Here is a 20,062-nt window from a genome sequence, read left to right on the forward strand (position 1 = left end):
TCAGAAACAGACCCACACATGTACAGTTACCTGACTTATGACAAAAGCATCACTACAATCTAGTAAGGAACAGATGGTCTTTTCAACAAAAAATACTAGGTCAATCGGATATCAATATAAAAACGAATGACATGATCTCACACCACCCATAAAAATTATTCAAGATGTAAAAACAATAGAGCTTCTAGAAGAAAACAGAATTATTTTATGAATTGGGAGTAGGCAAAAGTTCTTTAAGTATAACACAAAAGCATTAATCTTTAAAAAAAGACTAATAAGTTGAACTTCAGTAAAAGAAAAAACTTCTATTCAACAAACAACTCTATTAAGAGACTAAAGCCACATACTACAGCAAGATATTTTATATGTGTAAACACACACACACATACACACACATATACACATACATACATGTCATATACAGTCACTCATATATATAAATAACCAAAAATAACTCATGTATTACATGAGTAAAAATAACTCATGTATATAAATAACCAAAGCTCATATCCAGAAGATATACATAATTCCTGCAACCCAGTTTTAAAAATGGACAAAAGACTGGAACAAACACCTAACAACAGAAAATATACAAATGATTGGTAAATATATGAAAAGGGACTGAAAATCACTCATCAGGGAGATGCCAATTTAAACCATACTGAGATGCTACTACAGAATAGCTGGAATTTAAAGGGCTGACAATCCCAAGCACGAGTATTATGGATTTGTGTCCCCCCAAAAAGCTATGTTGAGGCCCTAACCCCCAGCACCTCAGAGTGTGACCTTATTTGAAAATAGGGTCTTGATAGAGGTAATCGAGTTAAAATGAGATAATGACAGCAGACCTTAATGAAACATGACTGGTGTTCTTATAAAAAGGGAAAATTTGGACACAGAGATGGATATACACGGGGAAACCTATATGAAGAGACACAGGGAGAACACTGAGTGAAAGCAGAGGATTTGGAGAGATGGATTCATCAGCCAAGAAAACCAAAGGTTGCTGGCAAACCACTAGAAGCTTGGAGACAGGTATGGAACAGATTCTCCCCACCAAGTCCTCAGAAAGAACCAACTTGCCTGACACTTTGATTTTGGACTTCTAGCCTCCAGAACTGCGAGACAGTAAATAGCCAGTTTTAAGCCAATCAGTTTGTAGTACTTTTTTACAGTAGCCCTAAGACACTAACACAGTGGGGATCAATTGGGATTCTCATACATTGATGGTAAGTGTGTAAACTGAAGAGTGTAAATTTTCAAACCGTTTTGAAAAACTGACAGGATCTAACAAAACTAAACATGCATATAACCTATGGCCCAGCAGTTCCACAACTGAGTATATAACCAACAGAAATAAGCACTTATATCCATCAAAAAACATACACAATGTTCATAGTAGCATTATTTATGGTAGCCAAAAATAGAAACAACTCAAATATCTATTAACAGTAGAAGGGATAAACTGTGGTATAATCATTTTAAAGAAAGATTAAAAAGCAATGGAAAAGAATGAACTACTGATACATGTAACAACACTGATAATCTTAGACATCATATGAGTTTTAAAAAAAGGCCAGATGCAAAAGAATCCATACTGTAACACTCTATTTATATGGAATTCACAAACAAAACTAATATATGGCAATAAAGATTCAACTTTGAAGAGTATTTCCTGAAGTGAGGGGGACATGGGGAAACTTTGTGGAGTGCTATAAATGTTCTCTATCTTAATCTGAGTAGTAGATATATTTATACATCTGTAAAAAATTTTCAAGATGTTAAGATTTACGTATTTTATGTAAATTATATCTCAGTAAATGGCAAAAAAAAACATTCCCCTGGAAGTCAAATTGGTGCATGAGAGGGATAAAACCAGAGCCACCTCTGGTTGTCTTTTGTTTAAAATCCTTTGGTTCCATTTGATTTTTTATTTCTTAATACATACATGTTCATTAATTAATTTGACATAAAATAAATAATTCATCAAAACAAAGTAAATATGTATTATATAATTTTTAAAATCTAAGTGTTAAACAAATTTCCCACACTTAAACTAGAAAGGAGTGCACAGAAAGCTCAGGAAAATATCAGTAGCAGTGACAAGAGGATTCCTTGAGATTTCAAGTCAGTGGGTACTTCCAGAGCCCTCTTAACTGGCCACTTCACTGACACTACTATAAACTATGTTATTCACACATGTGCTCTCAAACATCTTAGCTTGTAGAGAATATGGATCCTACCGATTCTTTAGCTTCATTAGGCCGAGTTCATGTTTCTCTTTTTCCCAAGCTAATTCCTTTTCCACTTGTTGAATTTTGAAAGCTGTTTTTCTGTGCATCTCAGCACGGATTTGGGAATCTACATCAAAATCCTGCAGATAAGAAGATCTGTTCATCAAAATGGGTACTGTATCAACTCTGTTTCATATATTTCAGTTTTGTCCCCAGTTTCATGCTGCATCATAACTCTTCCCCAAATATCATAAACTCTGTCCATTACAAAAGAAAAACAGCTTATTTTAACTTTACTTCCACGATATAAGGAGAAATGTTCTTCGCAATTAACAATAATACAAATAAAGCTACACAGTTTAAGATTTTTTCCCACAATAAAAATAATGAATGCTATCAATATTTGGAGAGTATACAGTTTTAAAGACGCTATCTCAAAGAAACTACTGTTACATAAAAATTGGACACGAGGTAGATGCTTATGGCAACTGATCATTATCTGAACATCCCCTCTGGTGTGACCCCACCCAGGAAAGATAGCAGTATCTGGTGTCTTCTTGACATCACCAAGTTTTTGTTGAATCTCCTTCACAAAGGGCTCCACTTTCTCCCATAAGGATACTTAGAGGTCTCATGTTTCTTACCCTCATCCCTGGAAAAATATCAGAGCCAATATTTGTGATAAATTGTGAGTAGTAATTATTCTTTTCAGAGGTGTTTGTGTGTCATTTAAGTAATGATGTGTACAAAGTGCTTAGTCACAGCACTTGCCTCAGTTGTTTTTTATCTTAAATTTTATTACCCATGCTCTGGAAGTTTCAACATTTTTCTTAGAAAAATAGCATAAAGGTCTTTTAACTATTTTGACCTGGTTTTTTTAACCAACATGATTAAATCATGATTTCACCAAAGCATTTTTTATATGAAATTGGCAAAGTGCTTCTAGAATTACAGGACTGGGTAACCCATGAATATATTAAGAATTATGGGTTTTTACTTGATCAGATGGTTAATTAACTCCATTTAGGAAGAGGTACAAAATGAAAAAAAGCTAACCACTAGCAGGTACATGGGGCTTTGCAATAAGTCACAAAAGAAAAAAAGGTAGAATACAAAATTGGCTTAAACAATTTTGTGATTGCCCCCATAGCTACAACTAAATTAAATCATTTAAAAAAATTTTGTAGATCAACCGGGTACTGTCTTTTCAACAGATCTGATAAATTATAGAAATAGAAGCACAGACAATCAAATTATACATGCATCTACCCATTGTATTTTGGCTAAGTACAATAAGAGTTGATAACCAGATTCAAACCTATACTTATGTCTTATCTTGTTACCAAAAAAAAAAAAAGTGTGGTAGGTAAATCCAATAGTAAACTTTGTATTACGTAAAGAGGTTCATCTGCTTCCAAACCAAGCAGTGTGTCAAGTTCTAGAGTAGTTTATTTGCTGCAAACATACTGACTGGCCAGATAAAAAGAAGCTTAAAGATGATTTTGGCTCTTCACTCTTAGACATGGCCATGTTATTATCAAGTGAGATACACCAGACACCTTATTATTGTAGAAACATGTAGATTGTATCACATCCTATGGCTCAAAGAAAGATGATTATGAATACTATATGTCTGAGTATTTGAGAATGAGTGGTGTCTATTGGGGTCTGACAGTATTGGATCTCATGGGACAACTTCACTGCATGAATAGTGAAGAAATTCTGACATTTACTAAGTCTTGCCAACATGAGTTTGGTAGAATAAGTGCTAATATCAGACATGATCCTCATCTTTTATACACTGTTAGTGCTGTCCAGATTCTTACTCTGTATGATAGTATTAATGTTATCGATGTAAAAAAGTTGTGGAATATGTTCCAAGTCTATGGAAAGAAGATGGTTCTCTTGCTGGAGACTTTTGGGGTCCCACTGAGCAGCTGCTCTAACTGGAGCTAATGGTCTTCTGGAAGTTCCAGTGTGCACTGTGGTAGTTTTATCAGCATACAGAATTACTGGACCAGAGGGGGCCAGCCTGAAAGATAAGGGACGAACACAGTGCAGGGCAGAGAGACCAACTGTTTCATAGGATGGGAAAAATCTACTTTTATAAAGTAGGGGGAAATTGATACAAGATTCTCTTTTTGTGCGGTGGAAACTGGCTCTCCTGGGGAAGCTTGATGCTACTAATGTAAAAAAAAAAAAAAGGCAGTTGAATTTGTTTTATCTGTGTATGAATTTTGATGGTGGATTTGGTTGCAGACCAGGTTCTGAATTCCATGCTGGGCACATTTATTGTTGCACAGGATTCCTGGCTATTACCAAGTCAGTCGCATCAAGTAAATTATGATTTACTTGGTTAGTGGTTTTGTGAATGAGTTACCCTTGGGTGGATTTAATGGAAGGCCAGGGAAGTTAGCAGGTGTATGCTATTCATGGTGGGTGTTGGCTTTCCTAAAGATCACTGGAAGCCTTCACTGGATTGACAGAGATAAACCGCGTATGTAATTTCATCTGTCAGTCCTACTTTTGGCATGCCTGAAGAAGTGCTTCAGAGGGTGAAAATTCAGCCTGAGCTAGTAAGCTAGATTCATTGAGGCAAAAGCTGCGTAGTATAGTATAATTTTGCCAACTCAACATGTCTGTATTTGAAATGCTTACGAAATCAAAAAATGACTACTATTATTTTGTGTATTGTGTTAAAGTAATTTTATAATTTATAAGAAATTATATAATTATACATATTGTAGAATAAAGACCTGTTTTGTTTTTTTTTGTTTTTTTTTTTTTTTGGAGACGGAGTCTCACTCTGTCCCCCAGGCTGGAGTGCAGTGATGTGATCTCGGCTCACTGCACACTCCACCTCCCAGGTTTCACGCCATTCTCCTGCCTCAGCCTCCTGAGTAGCTCGGACTACAGGCACCCACCACCACACCTGGCTAATTTTTTTTGTATTTTTTAGTGGAGACAGGGTTTCACCATGTTAGCCAGGATGCTCTCGAACTCCTGACCTCATGATCCGCCCGCCTTGGCCTCCCAAAGTGCTGGGATTACAGGCATGAGCCACCGCACCCAGCCTAAAGACCTGTATTTTATTTTCTGCTTTATATTTTGAAGACCTGCTATTCTGACCACAATTTTTTTTACCAGAAAACAAACACCAATTTTATTAATATAATAGCAACAGAAAGGGTTTCTAATTTCTCAGAAGGCATGAAACCAGCACAAGTGTTATAAGATTAAATGCCTACATTTCTTGTTCTGATAGCTTCCCACCACACACCGAAGGTTCCTCAAGGATAACTGCCACCAGAGCTGCTGCAAGAATATGTTTTTCACTAGGCATAGCTTCACAGTCAAATCCTCAAGCAGAAGACTAAAATATTATTTCTTTTTAGAAGATCTTGGTTGAGGGAGAACATATCAATATGGAGAACAGGGCTTTGCTTCTCAAATTCAAGAAAAACCATTAGCTAATCTATCAATTTTTCTCTGATACAGTGTACCGGAGTGCTCTGTGAAGAATCCTTTTCCATCCCTTCCATGTGTCTGGGTGAAGGGACAGGAGGGGGTGGCAAGGTGACAGTACACTAGAAGGCACTACTGGTGATGCTCTGGGCTCCACTCCCTTTCTGCTGGTAGTAGTAGGCATCTTTTCTGGCAGCTGCAGCAGCTTGATGTGGAGGGGAGGAAGGGGCCACCACCAATCACCTCTTCTTGAAGCCGTATTTTTTGCATTCATAGAAAAGGTCTGTCTTAGAGTTACCCAAACAGACAATCTTTGGGCAGCCATCCCTATCCTTCTCCTGGATGGTGCACTTCCTTACAATAATAGGCATCAGAAACCCCAGGGCCTCCACAGATCACACAGCACCTCTGGTAAGATCCATACTTAACGCTCATCACATATGTGCATCAGAGTGCAGGGATGCACATAGGAATCACAAATCACACACTTGCCATCACATTTTTCACACAGTCTTCCGATAGCAATACCAGTCTGCTTGCAGCAAAAGATCAAATCGGGATGACGTTTAGCCATAGTTCCCAACGAAGCCAGCCACCGGACGCTTCAGGCCAATTTTTGTTTATACTTCAGTGTATCTGTTATTCATGTCTCTATAAAAGAAAACTTAAAAGAACTCTTGGGTTCTACTTTATTTCTTCCCCATGTATTCCTTTCATGTGTTCTATAACAACAGTTGATGTAAAACAATTTGTGTCAACAAGAATCTTAACTGATTAAAAGGGATAAACCCCACATACAAATTAAAAGATGCCCAAAATAAATGGCTATTGAAATTTTGAAAGAAACAAACAAAAAAGAAAGATGATTTTAAGTGTTTCTACTTGTTGGGAAAATAGTCATCTCTATCCAGAAATAACATATGTTAAAATAAAAATCAAGTTTATATCAGGCTTACTGTTCGTTTAAACTGCATATGCTTTGGTAATTTTTCATTCATTTCTAATAGTTTACAAAATTCACTCCTCAAAGCTTTGATTTGTTCTCTCTTCCGTGCCTTTATTTCTCCCACTTCTTTCACTAACTTGTCATGTTCTCTTTTTCTCCTAGCATTCTCGATACTGAAAACAGAAATTTAAAACAATAACAGGTTGTGATACAGAAACAGCAGAGAAAGAGAAAATTAGTATTCAATAATTTGAAAATTCATTAAGCTTGGTCAACTTCTGCACTGTTGATTTGTTTTGCAAAATCTCAGGCCTAGTCAGTATTTATCAAAAATTCCCATACCTGTAGGCTTTGGGATCTTCAATGTCTTCTGGAATTGGCTCTGTTTCAATTCCAAACTATAAGAAGGGAAGTAAAAGGTTAGCCCTTTAAAATTGCATAGCATTTTCCTTAAAATATCTAGGAAGAAGTAAATTAAAAACTCAAATTGGTTCGGTTTTTTTTTCTGCCAATTTCTAATAATTATAGGTCTGAAAATCAGTTTCACAAAAATCCAAGGAAAAAAATGCAGTTTACTAAACTTACTTGTTTCTGCTTTATTTGAAGGAGTACATAGGAAAAGTCTTAACCTAATCATATGTTTGCAAAATGTTAATATCCCCATAATTTCCCCTCAAAATGTAAATTACTAATGTTCATATGCTATTAACACAGAATTCACAAAAGTCTAGATCATTTATTTCAAAATGCTGTTTTTCAGTATATACCTTTATCACATGAATCATTTGTCCAACTACCTCAGTGTGTCCTAGAAATATTTCAATATATATATTTTTACATTTTAAGTAAGCATTTTATATCACCTTCTCAAAGGAAGACATAAAGTGGAAAATGCAAAGAACAATATAATCCCTCTCCTTGAAAGAGAAAGATATGAAATCAGAAATACAAGTCTCCCTTCAGAAAGGAAATCAGTTTACATTTGGGGCAACTAAAAAGTAAATCACTTAAAAGTACTCTGTTTATCCAGGTACTGTGCTATAAAATGTCTTAGTCTGTGATATTAAGGAAGGAGAATTATAACCCAGTGAACAAAATAGTCTTAGTTTGCTAACTAGTCTGTTCATAAATAAAACTAAACTTTATTCCCTATTCTCTTTCACAGAAGATAGGTCTCTGTTTTGCTGTCATTTGTTGTAAGTAAATAAAGATTCTCTTTTGATAAAGTTGTTTTATTAGTCTTTATATGTATGAAATGTAAATCTACATATTTTTATGGAAGTCAAGGTTTATGACTTTAATAAAAGCAAAGTCATAAAACATGATCAATATAAAAGACAGTAATGGCTAATAAATTGTACTGACTATTAATCACTTAGGACAAAAATTTACTGAATTTTATTTATTTTTTATTCTTTTATTGGCCAGAGCTAAGTACCTTGGTTTTCTAATATCAGTGTAACTTCTAGGATTTGATGCTGATACTGGGGCAATTGTCTCCTGGTCACAGTTGTTTCCAATAAGGTTGAGTTAAACAAAGTTCCAAAAATATGCCAATCAGTTCCAAAATATACGCCAATGGGTCTCAATCCTAGCTGCACAGTAGAATCACATGAAGGATAGTGTATACAATACTGAAGACTGGGCATCACCTTCAGAGATTCTAATTTAATTGTTCTTGGGTGGGCTCTGGCATCTGTACTTCTAGGGCTCCCTAGCTGATTCTAAAGTACAGTAAGGTAAGAACCTCAGACCAGTGCTGAGCTTAGTTGTTTTCTGTTTTTTTTTAAAAAAAAAATCTTTCTCATTTTTCTTTCTTAAAAGCTATGTCTGCTTCAGTGATTTCAGAAATATTGATTGCGGCCATAAATTTAAATGTGGAATAAATATTTTTCTATCCAATATGGGTTTCTGCAGAAGGGATATTGACTGCAGCCGTATATAAAAGGACATGATTATTGAAATGTGGAATAAATATTTTTCTATCCAATATGGGTTTCTATAGAGAGGGTTGGCACCAGGCAGAAAGGCATTTTCTTCTTGTTCATATACTTTCCCTCCTGTAATTCCTTTTTCTGAGCTGGACCCTCTCTAACCAGCAGCCCATACTCCAAATTTTGCTATTAGAAGAAATGAAAATTGACCTACTCATATCTTCCCTACATTCTTTATGTGTACTTTGAAGTAGGCTACCTGCTAAATGGGAAGCCAATACGTTCAAAGGAATTTTAGCTATAATCTTTCTAATACAACTCCTTTCTCCTTAGGAGCAATTCTAATGGTTATTAACTACTGACTTTTTCCAAATAAATTGCTTTGATAATATGAAATTCAAGTTCTATGACAGGAAAAAAGGACATAATTTGGGGATCTGAACCCTCAAACTTCATCATAAAGCCAAAAATCTAGTTCTGCTTTTAAAAAAATACTTTATACTGAATCTTTGATCATGACCCACATTGTCACATTCTAATACTAAAAACAACTACATTTTTGCAACCCCTATCAAAACCACACTTTATGGCATATGTCCTATATCAGCCCTTACAATGACTGAATGAATAAATGAAAAGCAAAAGAAAATCTGAAAAAATTGCATGCAAACTTTGAAAAAAAACTTTGATTAAGAAAGTTTTTTTAATATACAAACTTTTAACTACATAGAAAAACTGACACATTCTTTTTTAATCTGGGGAATTCCAATCTTTAATAATAAGGGGAATGTAATACCTTTAATATTTGATATATAAGCACCAGAAAGTCAAATTATAATAGTAGCAGGAAGATTAGACTATAAGGTGAATGTGTCTAAATAACTTTTGATTTATAATGAATATGAACAATTTTAATATCACTATTTTTAAATACAGTTTGTTATTAATTAACTGGTTAATTAATTACATACCCTGGGAGATGGAACTTTGGCCTTCACGTCTTTCCTTAGCATAAATTCAGAAAAAATGTTGAAAACAAAGATATTGCCATCTGCTCCAGCAGTCACCAAGAAACGATCATCAAAGCTACTAGCAATACTTTTAATACATCCATAATTATTGTCATGCATATTGAAGTGCCAGTAGTCCACCAAACTGGTCAATGAAGGATCATTTTGATTTAGGACATAGACTCGAATTGCTCCATTTTTCATTCCACAAAACATCATAACTTTGTTAATGCTACGAAACAAAAAATGTAAATTGTTCTTCCCATTAATCTGAAAATAATGCTTAATTTCAACTTAATTGACAAATGGCTAAATTAATAACAAAGTTGTTATGGACTGAATTGTACACCCCTAAAATTCCTATATTGAAGCCCTAACCCCTAATACTTCGGAATGTAACTGCATTGCGATAGGGCTTTTAAAGAGGTAATTAAGTTAAAATTAGAACATTAGGGTAGGTTCTAATCCAGTCTGCCTGGTGTACTCATAAGAAGAAGATATCAAAGGGGGTCACTTCCAGGATGGCCAAATAGGAACAGCTCCAGTCTGCAGCTCCCAGCAAGATCAACTCAGAAGATGGGTGATTTCTGCATTTCCAACTGAGGTATCTGATTCATCTCATTGGGACTGGTTGGACAGTGGGTGCAGCCGATGGAGGGCAAGCCAAAGCAAGGCAGGGTATTGCCTCACCTGGGAAGCGCAAGGGGTCAGGAGATTTTCCCTTCCTAGCCAAGGGAAACTGTGACAGACTGTACCTGGAAAAACGGTACACTTCTGCCCAAATACTGCGCTTTTCAAAAGTCTTAGCAACCGGCAGACCAGGAGATTCCCTCCCATGCCTGGCTCAGCGGGTCCCACGCCCATGGAGCTTTGCTCACTGCTAGCACAGCAGTCTGAGATCAACCTGTGAGGCTGCAGCCCGGCGGGTGGAGGGGTGTCTGCCATTACTGAGGCTTGACTAAGTAAACAAAGCAGTTGGGAAGCTCTAACTGGGCGGAGCCCACCTCAGCTCAGCAAGGCCTACTGCCTCTATAGACTCCACCTCTGTGGGCAGGGCATAGCTGAACAAAAGGCAGCAGACAACTTCTGCAGACTTAAACGTTCTTGTCTGACAGCTCTGAAGAGAGCAGTGGTTCTCCCAGCACAGCGTTCAAGCTCTGAAAATGGACAGACTGCCTCCTCAAGTGGGTCCCTGACCCCCATGTAGCCTGAGAGACACCTCCTAGTAGGGGCCAACAGACACCTCATACAGGCGGGTGCCCCTCTGGGATGAAGCTTCTAGAGGAAGGATCAGGCAGCAATACTTGCTGTTCTGCAATATTTGCCATTTTGCAGCCTCCATTGGTGATACCCAGGCAAACAGGGCCTGGAGTGGACCTCCAGCAAACTCCAACAGACCTGCAGCTGAAGGCCCTGACTGCTAGAAGGAAAACTAACAAACAGAAAGGAATAGCATCAACATCAACAAAAAGGACATCCACACCAAAACACCATCTGTAGGTCACCAACATCAAAGACCAAAGGCAGATAAAACCACAAAGATGGGGATAAACCAGAGCAGAAAAGCTGAAAATTCCAAAAACCAGAGCACCTCTTCTTCTCCAAAGGATCACAGCTCCTCACCAGCAATGGAACAAAGCTGGACAGAGAATGATTTTGATGAGTTAGTTGACAGAAGTAGGCTTCAGAAGGTTGGTAATAACAAACTTCTCCGAGCTAAAGGAGCATGTTCTAACCCATTGCAAAGAAGCTAAAAACCTTGAAAAAAAGGTTAGATGAATGGCTAACTAGAATAAACAGTGTAGAGAAGACCTTAAATGACCTCCTGGAGCTGAAAACCACAGGACGAGAACTTCGTGATGCATGCACAAGCTTCAATAGCTGATTCAATCAAGTGGAAGAAAGGGTATCAGTGATTGAAGATCAAATTAATGAAATAAAGCAAGAAGACAAGATTAGAGAAAAAAGAGTAAAAAGAAATGAACAAAGTCTCCAAGAAATATGGGACTATGTGAAAAGACCAAATCTACATTTGATTGCTGTACCTGAAAGTGATGGGGAAAATGGAACCAAGTTAGAAAACACTCTTCAGGATATCATCCAGGAGAACTTCCCCAACCTAGCAAGGCAGGCCAACATTCAAGTTCAGGAAATACAGAGAACACCACAAAGATTCTCCTTGAAAAGAGCAACCCCAAGACACATAATTGTCAGATTCACCAAGGTTGCAATGAAGGAAAAAATTGTAAGAGCAGCCAGAGAGAAAGGTCGGGTTACCCACAAAGGGAAGACCATCAGACTAACAGCAGATCTCTCGGCAGAAACCCTACAAGCCAGAAGAGAGTATGGGCCAATATCCAATATTCTTAAAGAAAAGAATTTTCAACACAGAATTTCATATCCAGCCAAACTAAGCTTCATCAGTGAAGGAGAAATAAAATCCTTTACAGACAAGCAAATGCTGAGAGATTTTGTCACCACCAGGCCTGCCCTAAAAGAGCTCCTGAAGGAATCACTAAACATGGAAAGGAACAACCAGTACCAGCCACTGCAAAAACATGCCAAATTGTAAAGACCATCAAGGCTAGGAAGAAACTGCATCAATTAACAGGCAAAATAACCAGCTAACATCATAATGACAGGATCAAATTCACACTTAACAATATTAACCTTAAATGTAAATGGGCTAAATGCTCCAATTAAAAGACACAAACTGGCAAATTGGATAAAAAGTCATGACCCATCAGTGTGCTGTATTCAGGAGACCCATCTCACTTACAGAGATACACATAGGCTCAAAATAAAGGGATGGAGGAAGATCTACCAAGCAAATGGAAAGCAAAAAAAGCAGAGGTTGCAATCCTAGTCTCTGATAAAACAGACTTTAACCCAACAAAGATCAAAAGAGACAAAGGCCATTACATAATGGTAAAGGGATCAATTCAACAAGAAGAGCTAACTATCCTAAATATATATGCACTCAATACAGGAGAACCCAGATTCATAAAGCAAGTCCTTAGAAACCTACAAAGAGACTTAGACTCCCAAAGAATAATAATGGGAGACTTTAATACCCCGCTGTCATTATTAGATCAACGAGACAGAAGGTTAACAACGATATCCAGGATTTCAACTCAGCTCTGCACCAAGCAGATCTAATAGACATCTACAGAACTCTCCATCTCAAATCAACAGAATATACATTCTTCTCAGGACCACATCATATTTATCCTAAAACTGACCACATAATTGGAAGTAAAACACTCCTCAGCAAATGTAAAACAATAGAAATCACAACAGTCTCTCAGACCACAGTGCAATCAAACTAGAACTCAGGTTAATAAACTCACTCAAAACTGCACAACTATGTGGAAACTGAACAACCTGCTCCTGAGTGACTACTGGGTAAATAACGAAATGAAGGCAGAAATAAAGATGTTCTTTGAAACCAAGGAGAACAAGGACACAACGTACCAGAATCTCTGGGACACATTTAAAGCAGTGTGTAGAGGGAAATTTATAGCACTAAATGCCCACAAGAGAAAGCAGGAAAGACTTAAAATCAACACCCTAACACTGGAATTAAAAGAACTAGAGAAGCAAGAGCAAACAAATTCAAAAGCTAGCAGAAGGCAAGAAATAACTAAGATCAGAGCAGAACTGAAGGAGATAGAGACAAAAAAACCCTTCAAAAAATCAATGAATCCAGGAGCTGGTTTTCTGAAACAATCAAGAGAATTGATAGAGAGAGCACTGGCAAGACTAATAAAGAAGAAAAGAGAGGAATCAAATAGATGCAATAAAAAATGATATAGGGGATATCACCACTGATCCCACAGAAATACAAACTACCATCAGAGAATACTATAAACACCTCTATGCAAATAAACTAGAAAATCTAGAATAAGTGGATAAATTTCTGGACACATACACCCTCCCAAGACTAAACCAGGAAGAAGTTGAATCTCTGAATAGACCAATAACAGGTTCTGAAATTGAGGCAATAATTAATACCCTACCAACCAAAAAAAGTCCAGAACCAGACAGATTCACAGCCGAATTCTACCAGAGGTACAAAGAGGAGCCAGTACCACTCCTTCTGAAACTATTCCAATCAATAGAAAAAGAGGAAATCCTCCCTAACTCATTTTATGAGGGCAGCATCATCCTGAAACCAAAGCATGGCAGAGACACAACAAAAAAAGAGAATTTTAGACCAATATCCTTGATGAACATAGACGCAAAAATCTTCAATAAAATACTGGCAAACCAAATCCAGCAGCACATCAAAAAACTTATCCACCACAATCAAGTGGGCTTCACCCCTGGGATGCAAGGCTGGTTCAACATACACAAATCAATAAACGTAATCCATCACATAAACAGAACCAACGACAAAAATCACATGATTATCTCAATAGACGCAGAAAAGGCCTTCGACAAAATTCAACAGCCCTTCATGCTAAAAACTCTCAATAAACTAGGTATTGAAGGAATGTACCTCAAAATAATAAGAGCTATTTATGACAAACTCACAGCCAATATCGTACAGAATGGGCAAAGTGGAAGCATTTCCTTTTGAAAACTGGCACAAGACAAGGATGTGCTCTCTCACCACGCCTATTCAACATAGTGTTGGAAGTCCTGGCCAGGGCAAACAGGCAAGAGAAAGAAATAAAGGATATTCAATTAGGAAAAGAGGAAGTCAAATTGTCCCTGTTTGCAGATGACATGATTGTATATTTAGAAAACCCCATTGTCTCAGCCCTGAATCTCCTTAAGCTGATAAACAACTTCGGCAAAGTCTCAGGATACAAAATCAATGTACAAAAATCACAAGCATTCCTATACAGCAGTAACAGACAAAGAGAAAGCCAAATCATGAGTGAACTCCCATTCACAATTGGTACTAAGAGAATAAAATACCTAGGAATCCAACTTACAAGGGATGTGAAGGACCTCTTCAAGGAGAACTACAAACCACTGCTCAATGAAATAAAAGAGGACACAAACAAATGAAAGAACATTCCATGTTCATGGATAGGAAGAATCAATATCATGAACATGGCCATATTGTCCAAGGTAATTCATAGATTCAATGCCATCCGCATCAAGCTACCAATGACTTTCTTCATAGAATTGGAAAAAACTACTTTAAACTTCATACAGAACCAAAAAAGAGCCTGCATAGCCAAGACAATCCTAAGCAAAAGAACAAAGCTGGAGGCATCACATTACCTGACCTCAAACTATACTACAAGGCTATAGTAACCAAAACAGCATGGCACTGGTACCAAAACAGATATACAGACCAATGGAACAGAACAGAAGCCTCAGAAATACCACCACACATCTACAAACATCTGATCTTTGACAAACCTGACAAAAACAAGAAATGGGGAAAGGATTCCCTATTTAATAAATGGTGCTGGGAAAACTGGCTAGCCATATGTAGAAAGCTGAAACTGGATCCCTTCCTTACACCTTATACAAAAAGTAACTCAAGATAGATTAAAGACTTAAATGTAAGACCTAAAGCCATAAAAACTCTAGAAGAAAACCTAGGCGATACCATTCAGGACATAGGCATGGACAAAGACTTCATGTCTAAAACACCAAAAGCAATGGCAAAAGCAAAAATAGACAAATGGGATCTAATTAAACTAAAGTGCTTCTGCACAGCAAAAGAAACTATCATCAGAGTGAACAGGCAACCTACAGAATGGGAGAAAATTTTTGCAATCTACCCATCTGACAAAGGGCTAATATCCAGAATCTACAAAGAACTTAAACAAATTTACAGGAAAAAAACAAATAATCCCATCAAAAAGTGGGCAAAGGATATGAACAGACACTTCTCAATAGAAGACATTTACGCAGCCAACAGACACAATGAAAAAATGCTCATCACCACTGATCATCAGAGAAATACAAATCAAAACCACAGTGAGATACCATCTCATACCAGTTAGAACGGCACTCATTAAAAAGTCAGGAAACAACAGATGCTGGAGAGGATGTGGAGAAATAGGAATGCTTTTACACTGCTGGTGGGAGTGTAAATTAGTTCAACCATTGTGGAAGACAGTGTGGCGATTCCCCAAGGATCTACAACTAGAAATACCATTTGAGCCAGTGATCCCATTATTGGGTATATACCCAAAGGATTATAAATCATGCTACTGTAAGGACACATGCATACGTATGTTTATTGCAGCACCATTCACAATAGCAAAGACTTGGAACCAACCCAAATGTCCATCAATGATAGACTGGATTAAGAAAATGTGGCACATATACACCATGGAATACTATGCAGCCATAAAAAAGGATGATTTCATGTCCTTTGCAGGGACATGGATGAAGCTGGAAACCATCATTCTCAGCAAACTATCACAAGGACAGAAAACCAAGCACCACATATTCTCACTCATAGGTGGGAATTGAACAATGAGAACACATGGACACAGGGCAGGGAACATCACACACCAGGGCCTGTTGGGGAGTGGGGGGCAGAGGGAGGGATAGCATTAGGAGAAATACCTAATTTAAATGATGAGTTGATAGGTGCAGCAAGCCAACATGGCATATGTATACCTACGTAACAAATGTGCACGTTGTGCACATGTACCCTAGAACTTAAAGTATAATAATAAAAAAAAAGAAGAGATTAGGATACAGACAGAAACATAAGGGATGACATGCACCCAGAGAAAAGATCATGCAAGAAGGCAAATATCTATAAGTTAAGGAGACAGGCCTCAGGAGAAACCAACCTGCTGACACCTTGATCTTGGAACTCCAGCCTCCAGAACTGTGAGAAAAAAAATTCTGCTGTTTAAGCCACCTAGTCTGTGGTGTTTTATTGTGGCAGCCCTAGCAAACTAATACAACAGAATAGAGAAAAAAGGCCAATTTGAAATTTGAAGCTATTATATTGGGTCGTCAGAAGAATAACTGGCATATTTGCCTAGTTCTCAATTATTAAAGGGCTAATGATTCATTTGTGATTTCTCCAGAATAACTGTAACCCTGAACCTTCATTTCTGACTATGTAAGTAGCATCCTCCTAGGTAGCAGAATGTAAATCCATACAATTCAATTGTGCGATAAACAAAAATACTGACAGAATATTTGGTGGGGGTATTTAAATATAATTTCAGTATTAGCTTTGATTTTATTTATTCATTTGATTTATTTAACCAAATATTTTTTGAGTACCCCTTCATTTGGATGGATCTTTAAAAATTGACAATATCCATGATGGACAAAAGCATAGACACTTAACGGGATATGGTTTTTTTAAAGCTTTTTGAAATACTGCTCACTTGAAAGTGATAGTTTGGATGGGATTGTCCTCTGTATCCGCAAGATAACGGACATCAATAGGTTCATCTTTTTGTTCTTTGAAATCACTGCTTTCATCACAAGGGGGGAACTCACAGTGATATAGAAAACCAGAATCATAGCCACCCTAGAAAAGAGATAAGTAACATAGAAGGTGGTACTTGAATATAACACACATAAATGCATGAGAATTTTTTGATTATTTCAAATTTGAAAACATAAAATAGATGTTTTCAAACATCTACATAATTTCTATGATTATAGATTTATTATTTCTATAAAGCATCTCCTTTATCCATTTATACACAACTATATAATTATAATAAAAACCTCATGATGATTTGTTTTCATTTAAAAGCCAATTTTATTTCATTTATTTCATTTTATTTCTTCAAGCATTATTCTGAATAAGCAGGAACAAATATTAGGGTTTTGCAGTTCCTCGTTTTTACAGCTAGTTTTCAGTTTAAGGTAACTGTAAACACTGTTAATTTTCCAGAAAGGGCTATTTCAGAAAAATTTATCCATGTAGTGAGAAGATGAATGATCAACTGGAAGAGCTATATTGATCCAACTCTAATTTCCTTATTACTGAGATTCCTTATTATAGGAAATAAATTAAGGGTCAGAACAACTTTATGAACAATAAAAGAATAAATAAGAAAGAGAAGGTAACATCATGATCACCTCTGAAAATCAAATTACGAAGTTTTCACTTTTGACAACGGCAGACTAGATTGTTTCAGCCAAACTCTCCCACTGAGAACAACCAGAACAAATTTTGTAAATGTGTTTGAAGGCATTGGCAAGCTACCAAAATAGCAAGATCCAAAAAAGAGGGAAAGCCAAAAGTGAGCCTGGCATTTGGCACTGCTTTACTCCCTGGAGCAACTGTCAAGTTCTTTTTTTTATTTATTTTTTATTTTTTTTATTATTATACTTTAAGTTCTAGGGTACATGTGCACACGTGCAGGTTTGTTACATATATGTGGCAGCTGAGAGGCTAAGAAGCTGGACAAAGCTATCTGCAGTCTCATAGACTAATGGAGAAAGAAATAATCATTTCCAGGGTTCAAGCAGGGTCTCAAAGAGGTATTTGAACACCCACCTCATTCATAGCAGCATTATTCACAATAGCCAAAAGGTGGGAACAATCCAAGTGTCTATTTTTGTGTGTTTGTTTTGAGATGGGGTCTTACTCTGTCACCCAGGCTGGAATGTAGTGGTGCCATCTCGGCTCACTGCAACTTCCACCTCCCAAGTTCAAGCAATTCTCCTGCCTCGGCCTCCCGGGTAGCTAGGATTCCAGGTGTGAGCCACTCCACCCACCTAATTTTTTCTATTTTTAGTAGAGATGCAGTTTTGCCATGTTGGCCAGGCTGGTCTGGAACTCCTGGCCTCAAGTGATCCACCCGCCTTGACCTCCTAAAGTGCTAGGATTACAGGCGTGAGCCACCATGCCTGGCCCCAAATGTCTATTTATGACTGAGTATATAAGCAAAATACGGTACATACTTAAAGTGGAGTATTATTTGGCCTTGAAAGGAAATTCTGACATATGCTGCATCACGGATGAAACTTGGGGAAATTATCCCAAGTGAAACAAGCCAGCCATAAAGAGACAGATACTATATAATTTCACTTATTTGAGATACTTAGAGTAGTCAAAATCATAAGAAAGAAAATAGAGTGATGGTTGCCAGGGGCTGAGAGAAGGGAAGAATCAGGAGTTATCATTTGATGGGTATGGGAGTTTCAGTGCTACAGGATGAGGAGGACGGTAGAACAGATGTTGGTGATGACGTCACAACATTGTGAATACGTTTACTACTACTGAGCTGTACACTTAAAAATGGTTAAGATGGTCAATTTTATGTTATGTGTCTTTTACTTCAATTAAAAGCAATTGGAAAAACAAACTTTAAAATAAAAGTTACGAAGCTAGAACAGAGATCAGAAAAAATAGGCTAAAGCATGGAGAAAGACAAAAAGGATGGAAAATCTTCTTGAATGATATAAGATACATATGGAACATGAGAAGGATGTAATACACATAAAGTTGGGGTCCCAGAACAAGAGAGTGAAAAGATAGGCCAGAAGCAACACTGTGGTAGATAATGGCTGAGAATTTTCTAAAACTGAAGAGATATGTTGAAATTTAGAGTGCTACGAACTGCAAACAAAATAAAAATGAAGAAACTACACCTTTTAACCACGGGTGTTGGCACACACCTGTAATCCCAGCTACTCAGGAAGCTAAGGCAGGAGAATCACTTGAACCTGGGAAGTAGAGGCTGTAGTGAGCTGAGACGGCACCATTGCACTCCAGCCTGGGCAACAGAGTGAGTGAGACTCTGTCTCAAAAATAAAAATAAATAAATAAATAAAATCACCTCTAAAAGAATAGTAAAAGAATGTATAACTAATAATCTAGTAGAGGAAGAAAACTGTGGAAAAAATTACCTAATCACTCAATAGAAGGTAAAAAAAAAAGGGAAAGAAAATAAATTTAGAATGAGTGTGACAAATAGAAATAATTAGTAAGATAGTAGATTTAAACTAAAATATATCAGTAATTACATTAAATATAAATGAACATAGTACTTTTTCAAAAGACAAATATAATCCTATAGGATTCTTTTAAGCCTAACCATATACTGTTTACAAGAGACCTACTTTCGATATAAGGGTATCAAATAGTAAAGGAAAGAGAAGAATCCTTAATAACATCGAGGTTTTGGCATAGCAACTAAGTGGATGATTGTCTCATTTACTGAGATGGAGATGGAGCAGGTTTGTATGGGACATGTATGGTTTAAAAGTAATGTCTTGGACAGGTTAATTTTGAGGTGCCAAGGAGCATTGTCAAGTTGGATATACAAGTCTAAGTGGAGGGGAGAGGTCAGGACTAGAAATAAATGTTTGAGATTCACTGGAAGATAAGTGATATTTAAAGCCATGAGACTGTGTAGTTACCTTAGCAAGAAAGAGGGGGCCCAAGGCCACACTCTGGAGTATTTCAAACTTCAAAGCTTGTTCTGCACATGAGAAGCCAGCAAAAGAGGCTGAAATGGAATGGTCAGAAGAGTGTAATGTCTTAGAAGCCAAGAGAAGAAAGCATTTGAG

The 20,062-nt window shown here is 37.0% G+C and overlaps 1 protein-coding gene and 2 pseudogenes across 5 annotated transcripts in view; 1 reads left to right on the plus strand and 2 right to left on the minus strand.

Annotated features, from left to right (window-relative positions):
• CFAP44 (cilia and flagella associated protein 44) overlaps nucleotides 1-20,062 on the minus strand; it is a 153,615-nt gene that overhangs the window by 65,398 nt on the left and 68,155 nt on the right. For all 5 annotated transcript variants that reach the window (XM_031009240.3, XM_055381624.2, XM_055381620.2 and 2 more), the window contains 5 exons: nucleotides 16,918-17,063; nucleotides 9,551-9,821; nucleotides 6,988-7,043; nucleotides 6,656-6,818; nucleotides 2,244-2,374 (listed from right to left, as the gene is read on the minus strand). In XM_031009240.3, the coding sequence (XP_030865100.3) occupies nucleotides 2,244-2,374; nucleotides 6,656-6,818; nucleotides 6,988-7,043; nucleotides 9,551-9,821; nucleotides 16,918-17,063 (767 nt within the window). The remainder of the gene's footprint in view (nucleotides 1-2,243; nucleotides 2,375-6,655; nucleotides 6,819-6,987; nucleotides 7,044-9,550; nucleotides 9,822-16,917; nucleotides 17,064-20,062) is intronic.
• On the plus strand, nucleotides 3,304-4,819 carry LOC134758120 (geranylgeranyl transferase type-2 subunit beta-like; annotated as a pseudogene).
• Nucleotides 5,493-6,628, minus strand: LOC101123819 (PHD finger-like domain-containing protein 5A; annotated as a pseudogene).

This window comes from Gorilla gorilla, chromosome 2 (assembly GCF_029281585.2).
Source record: "Gorilla gorilla gorilla isolate KB3781 chromosome 2, NHGRI_mGorGor1-v2.1_pri, whole genome shotgun sequence".
NCBI classification, from domain to species: domain Eukaryota; kingdom Metazoa; phylum Chordata; class Mammalia; order Primates; family Hominidae; genus Gorilla; species Gorilla gorilla.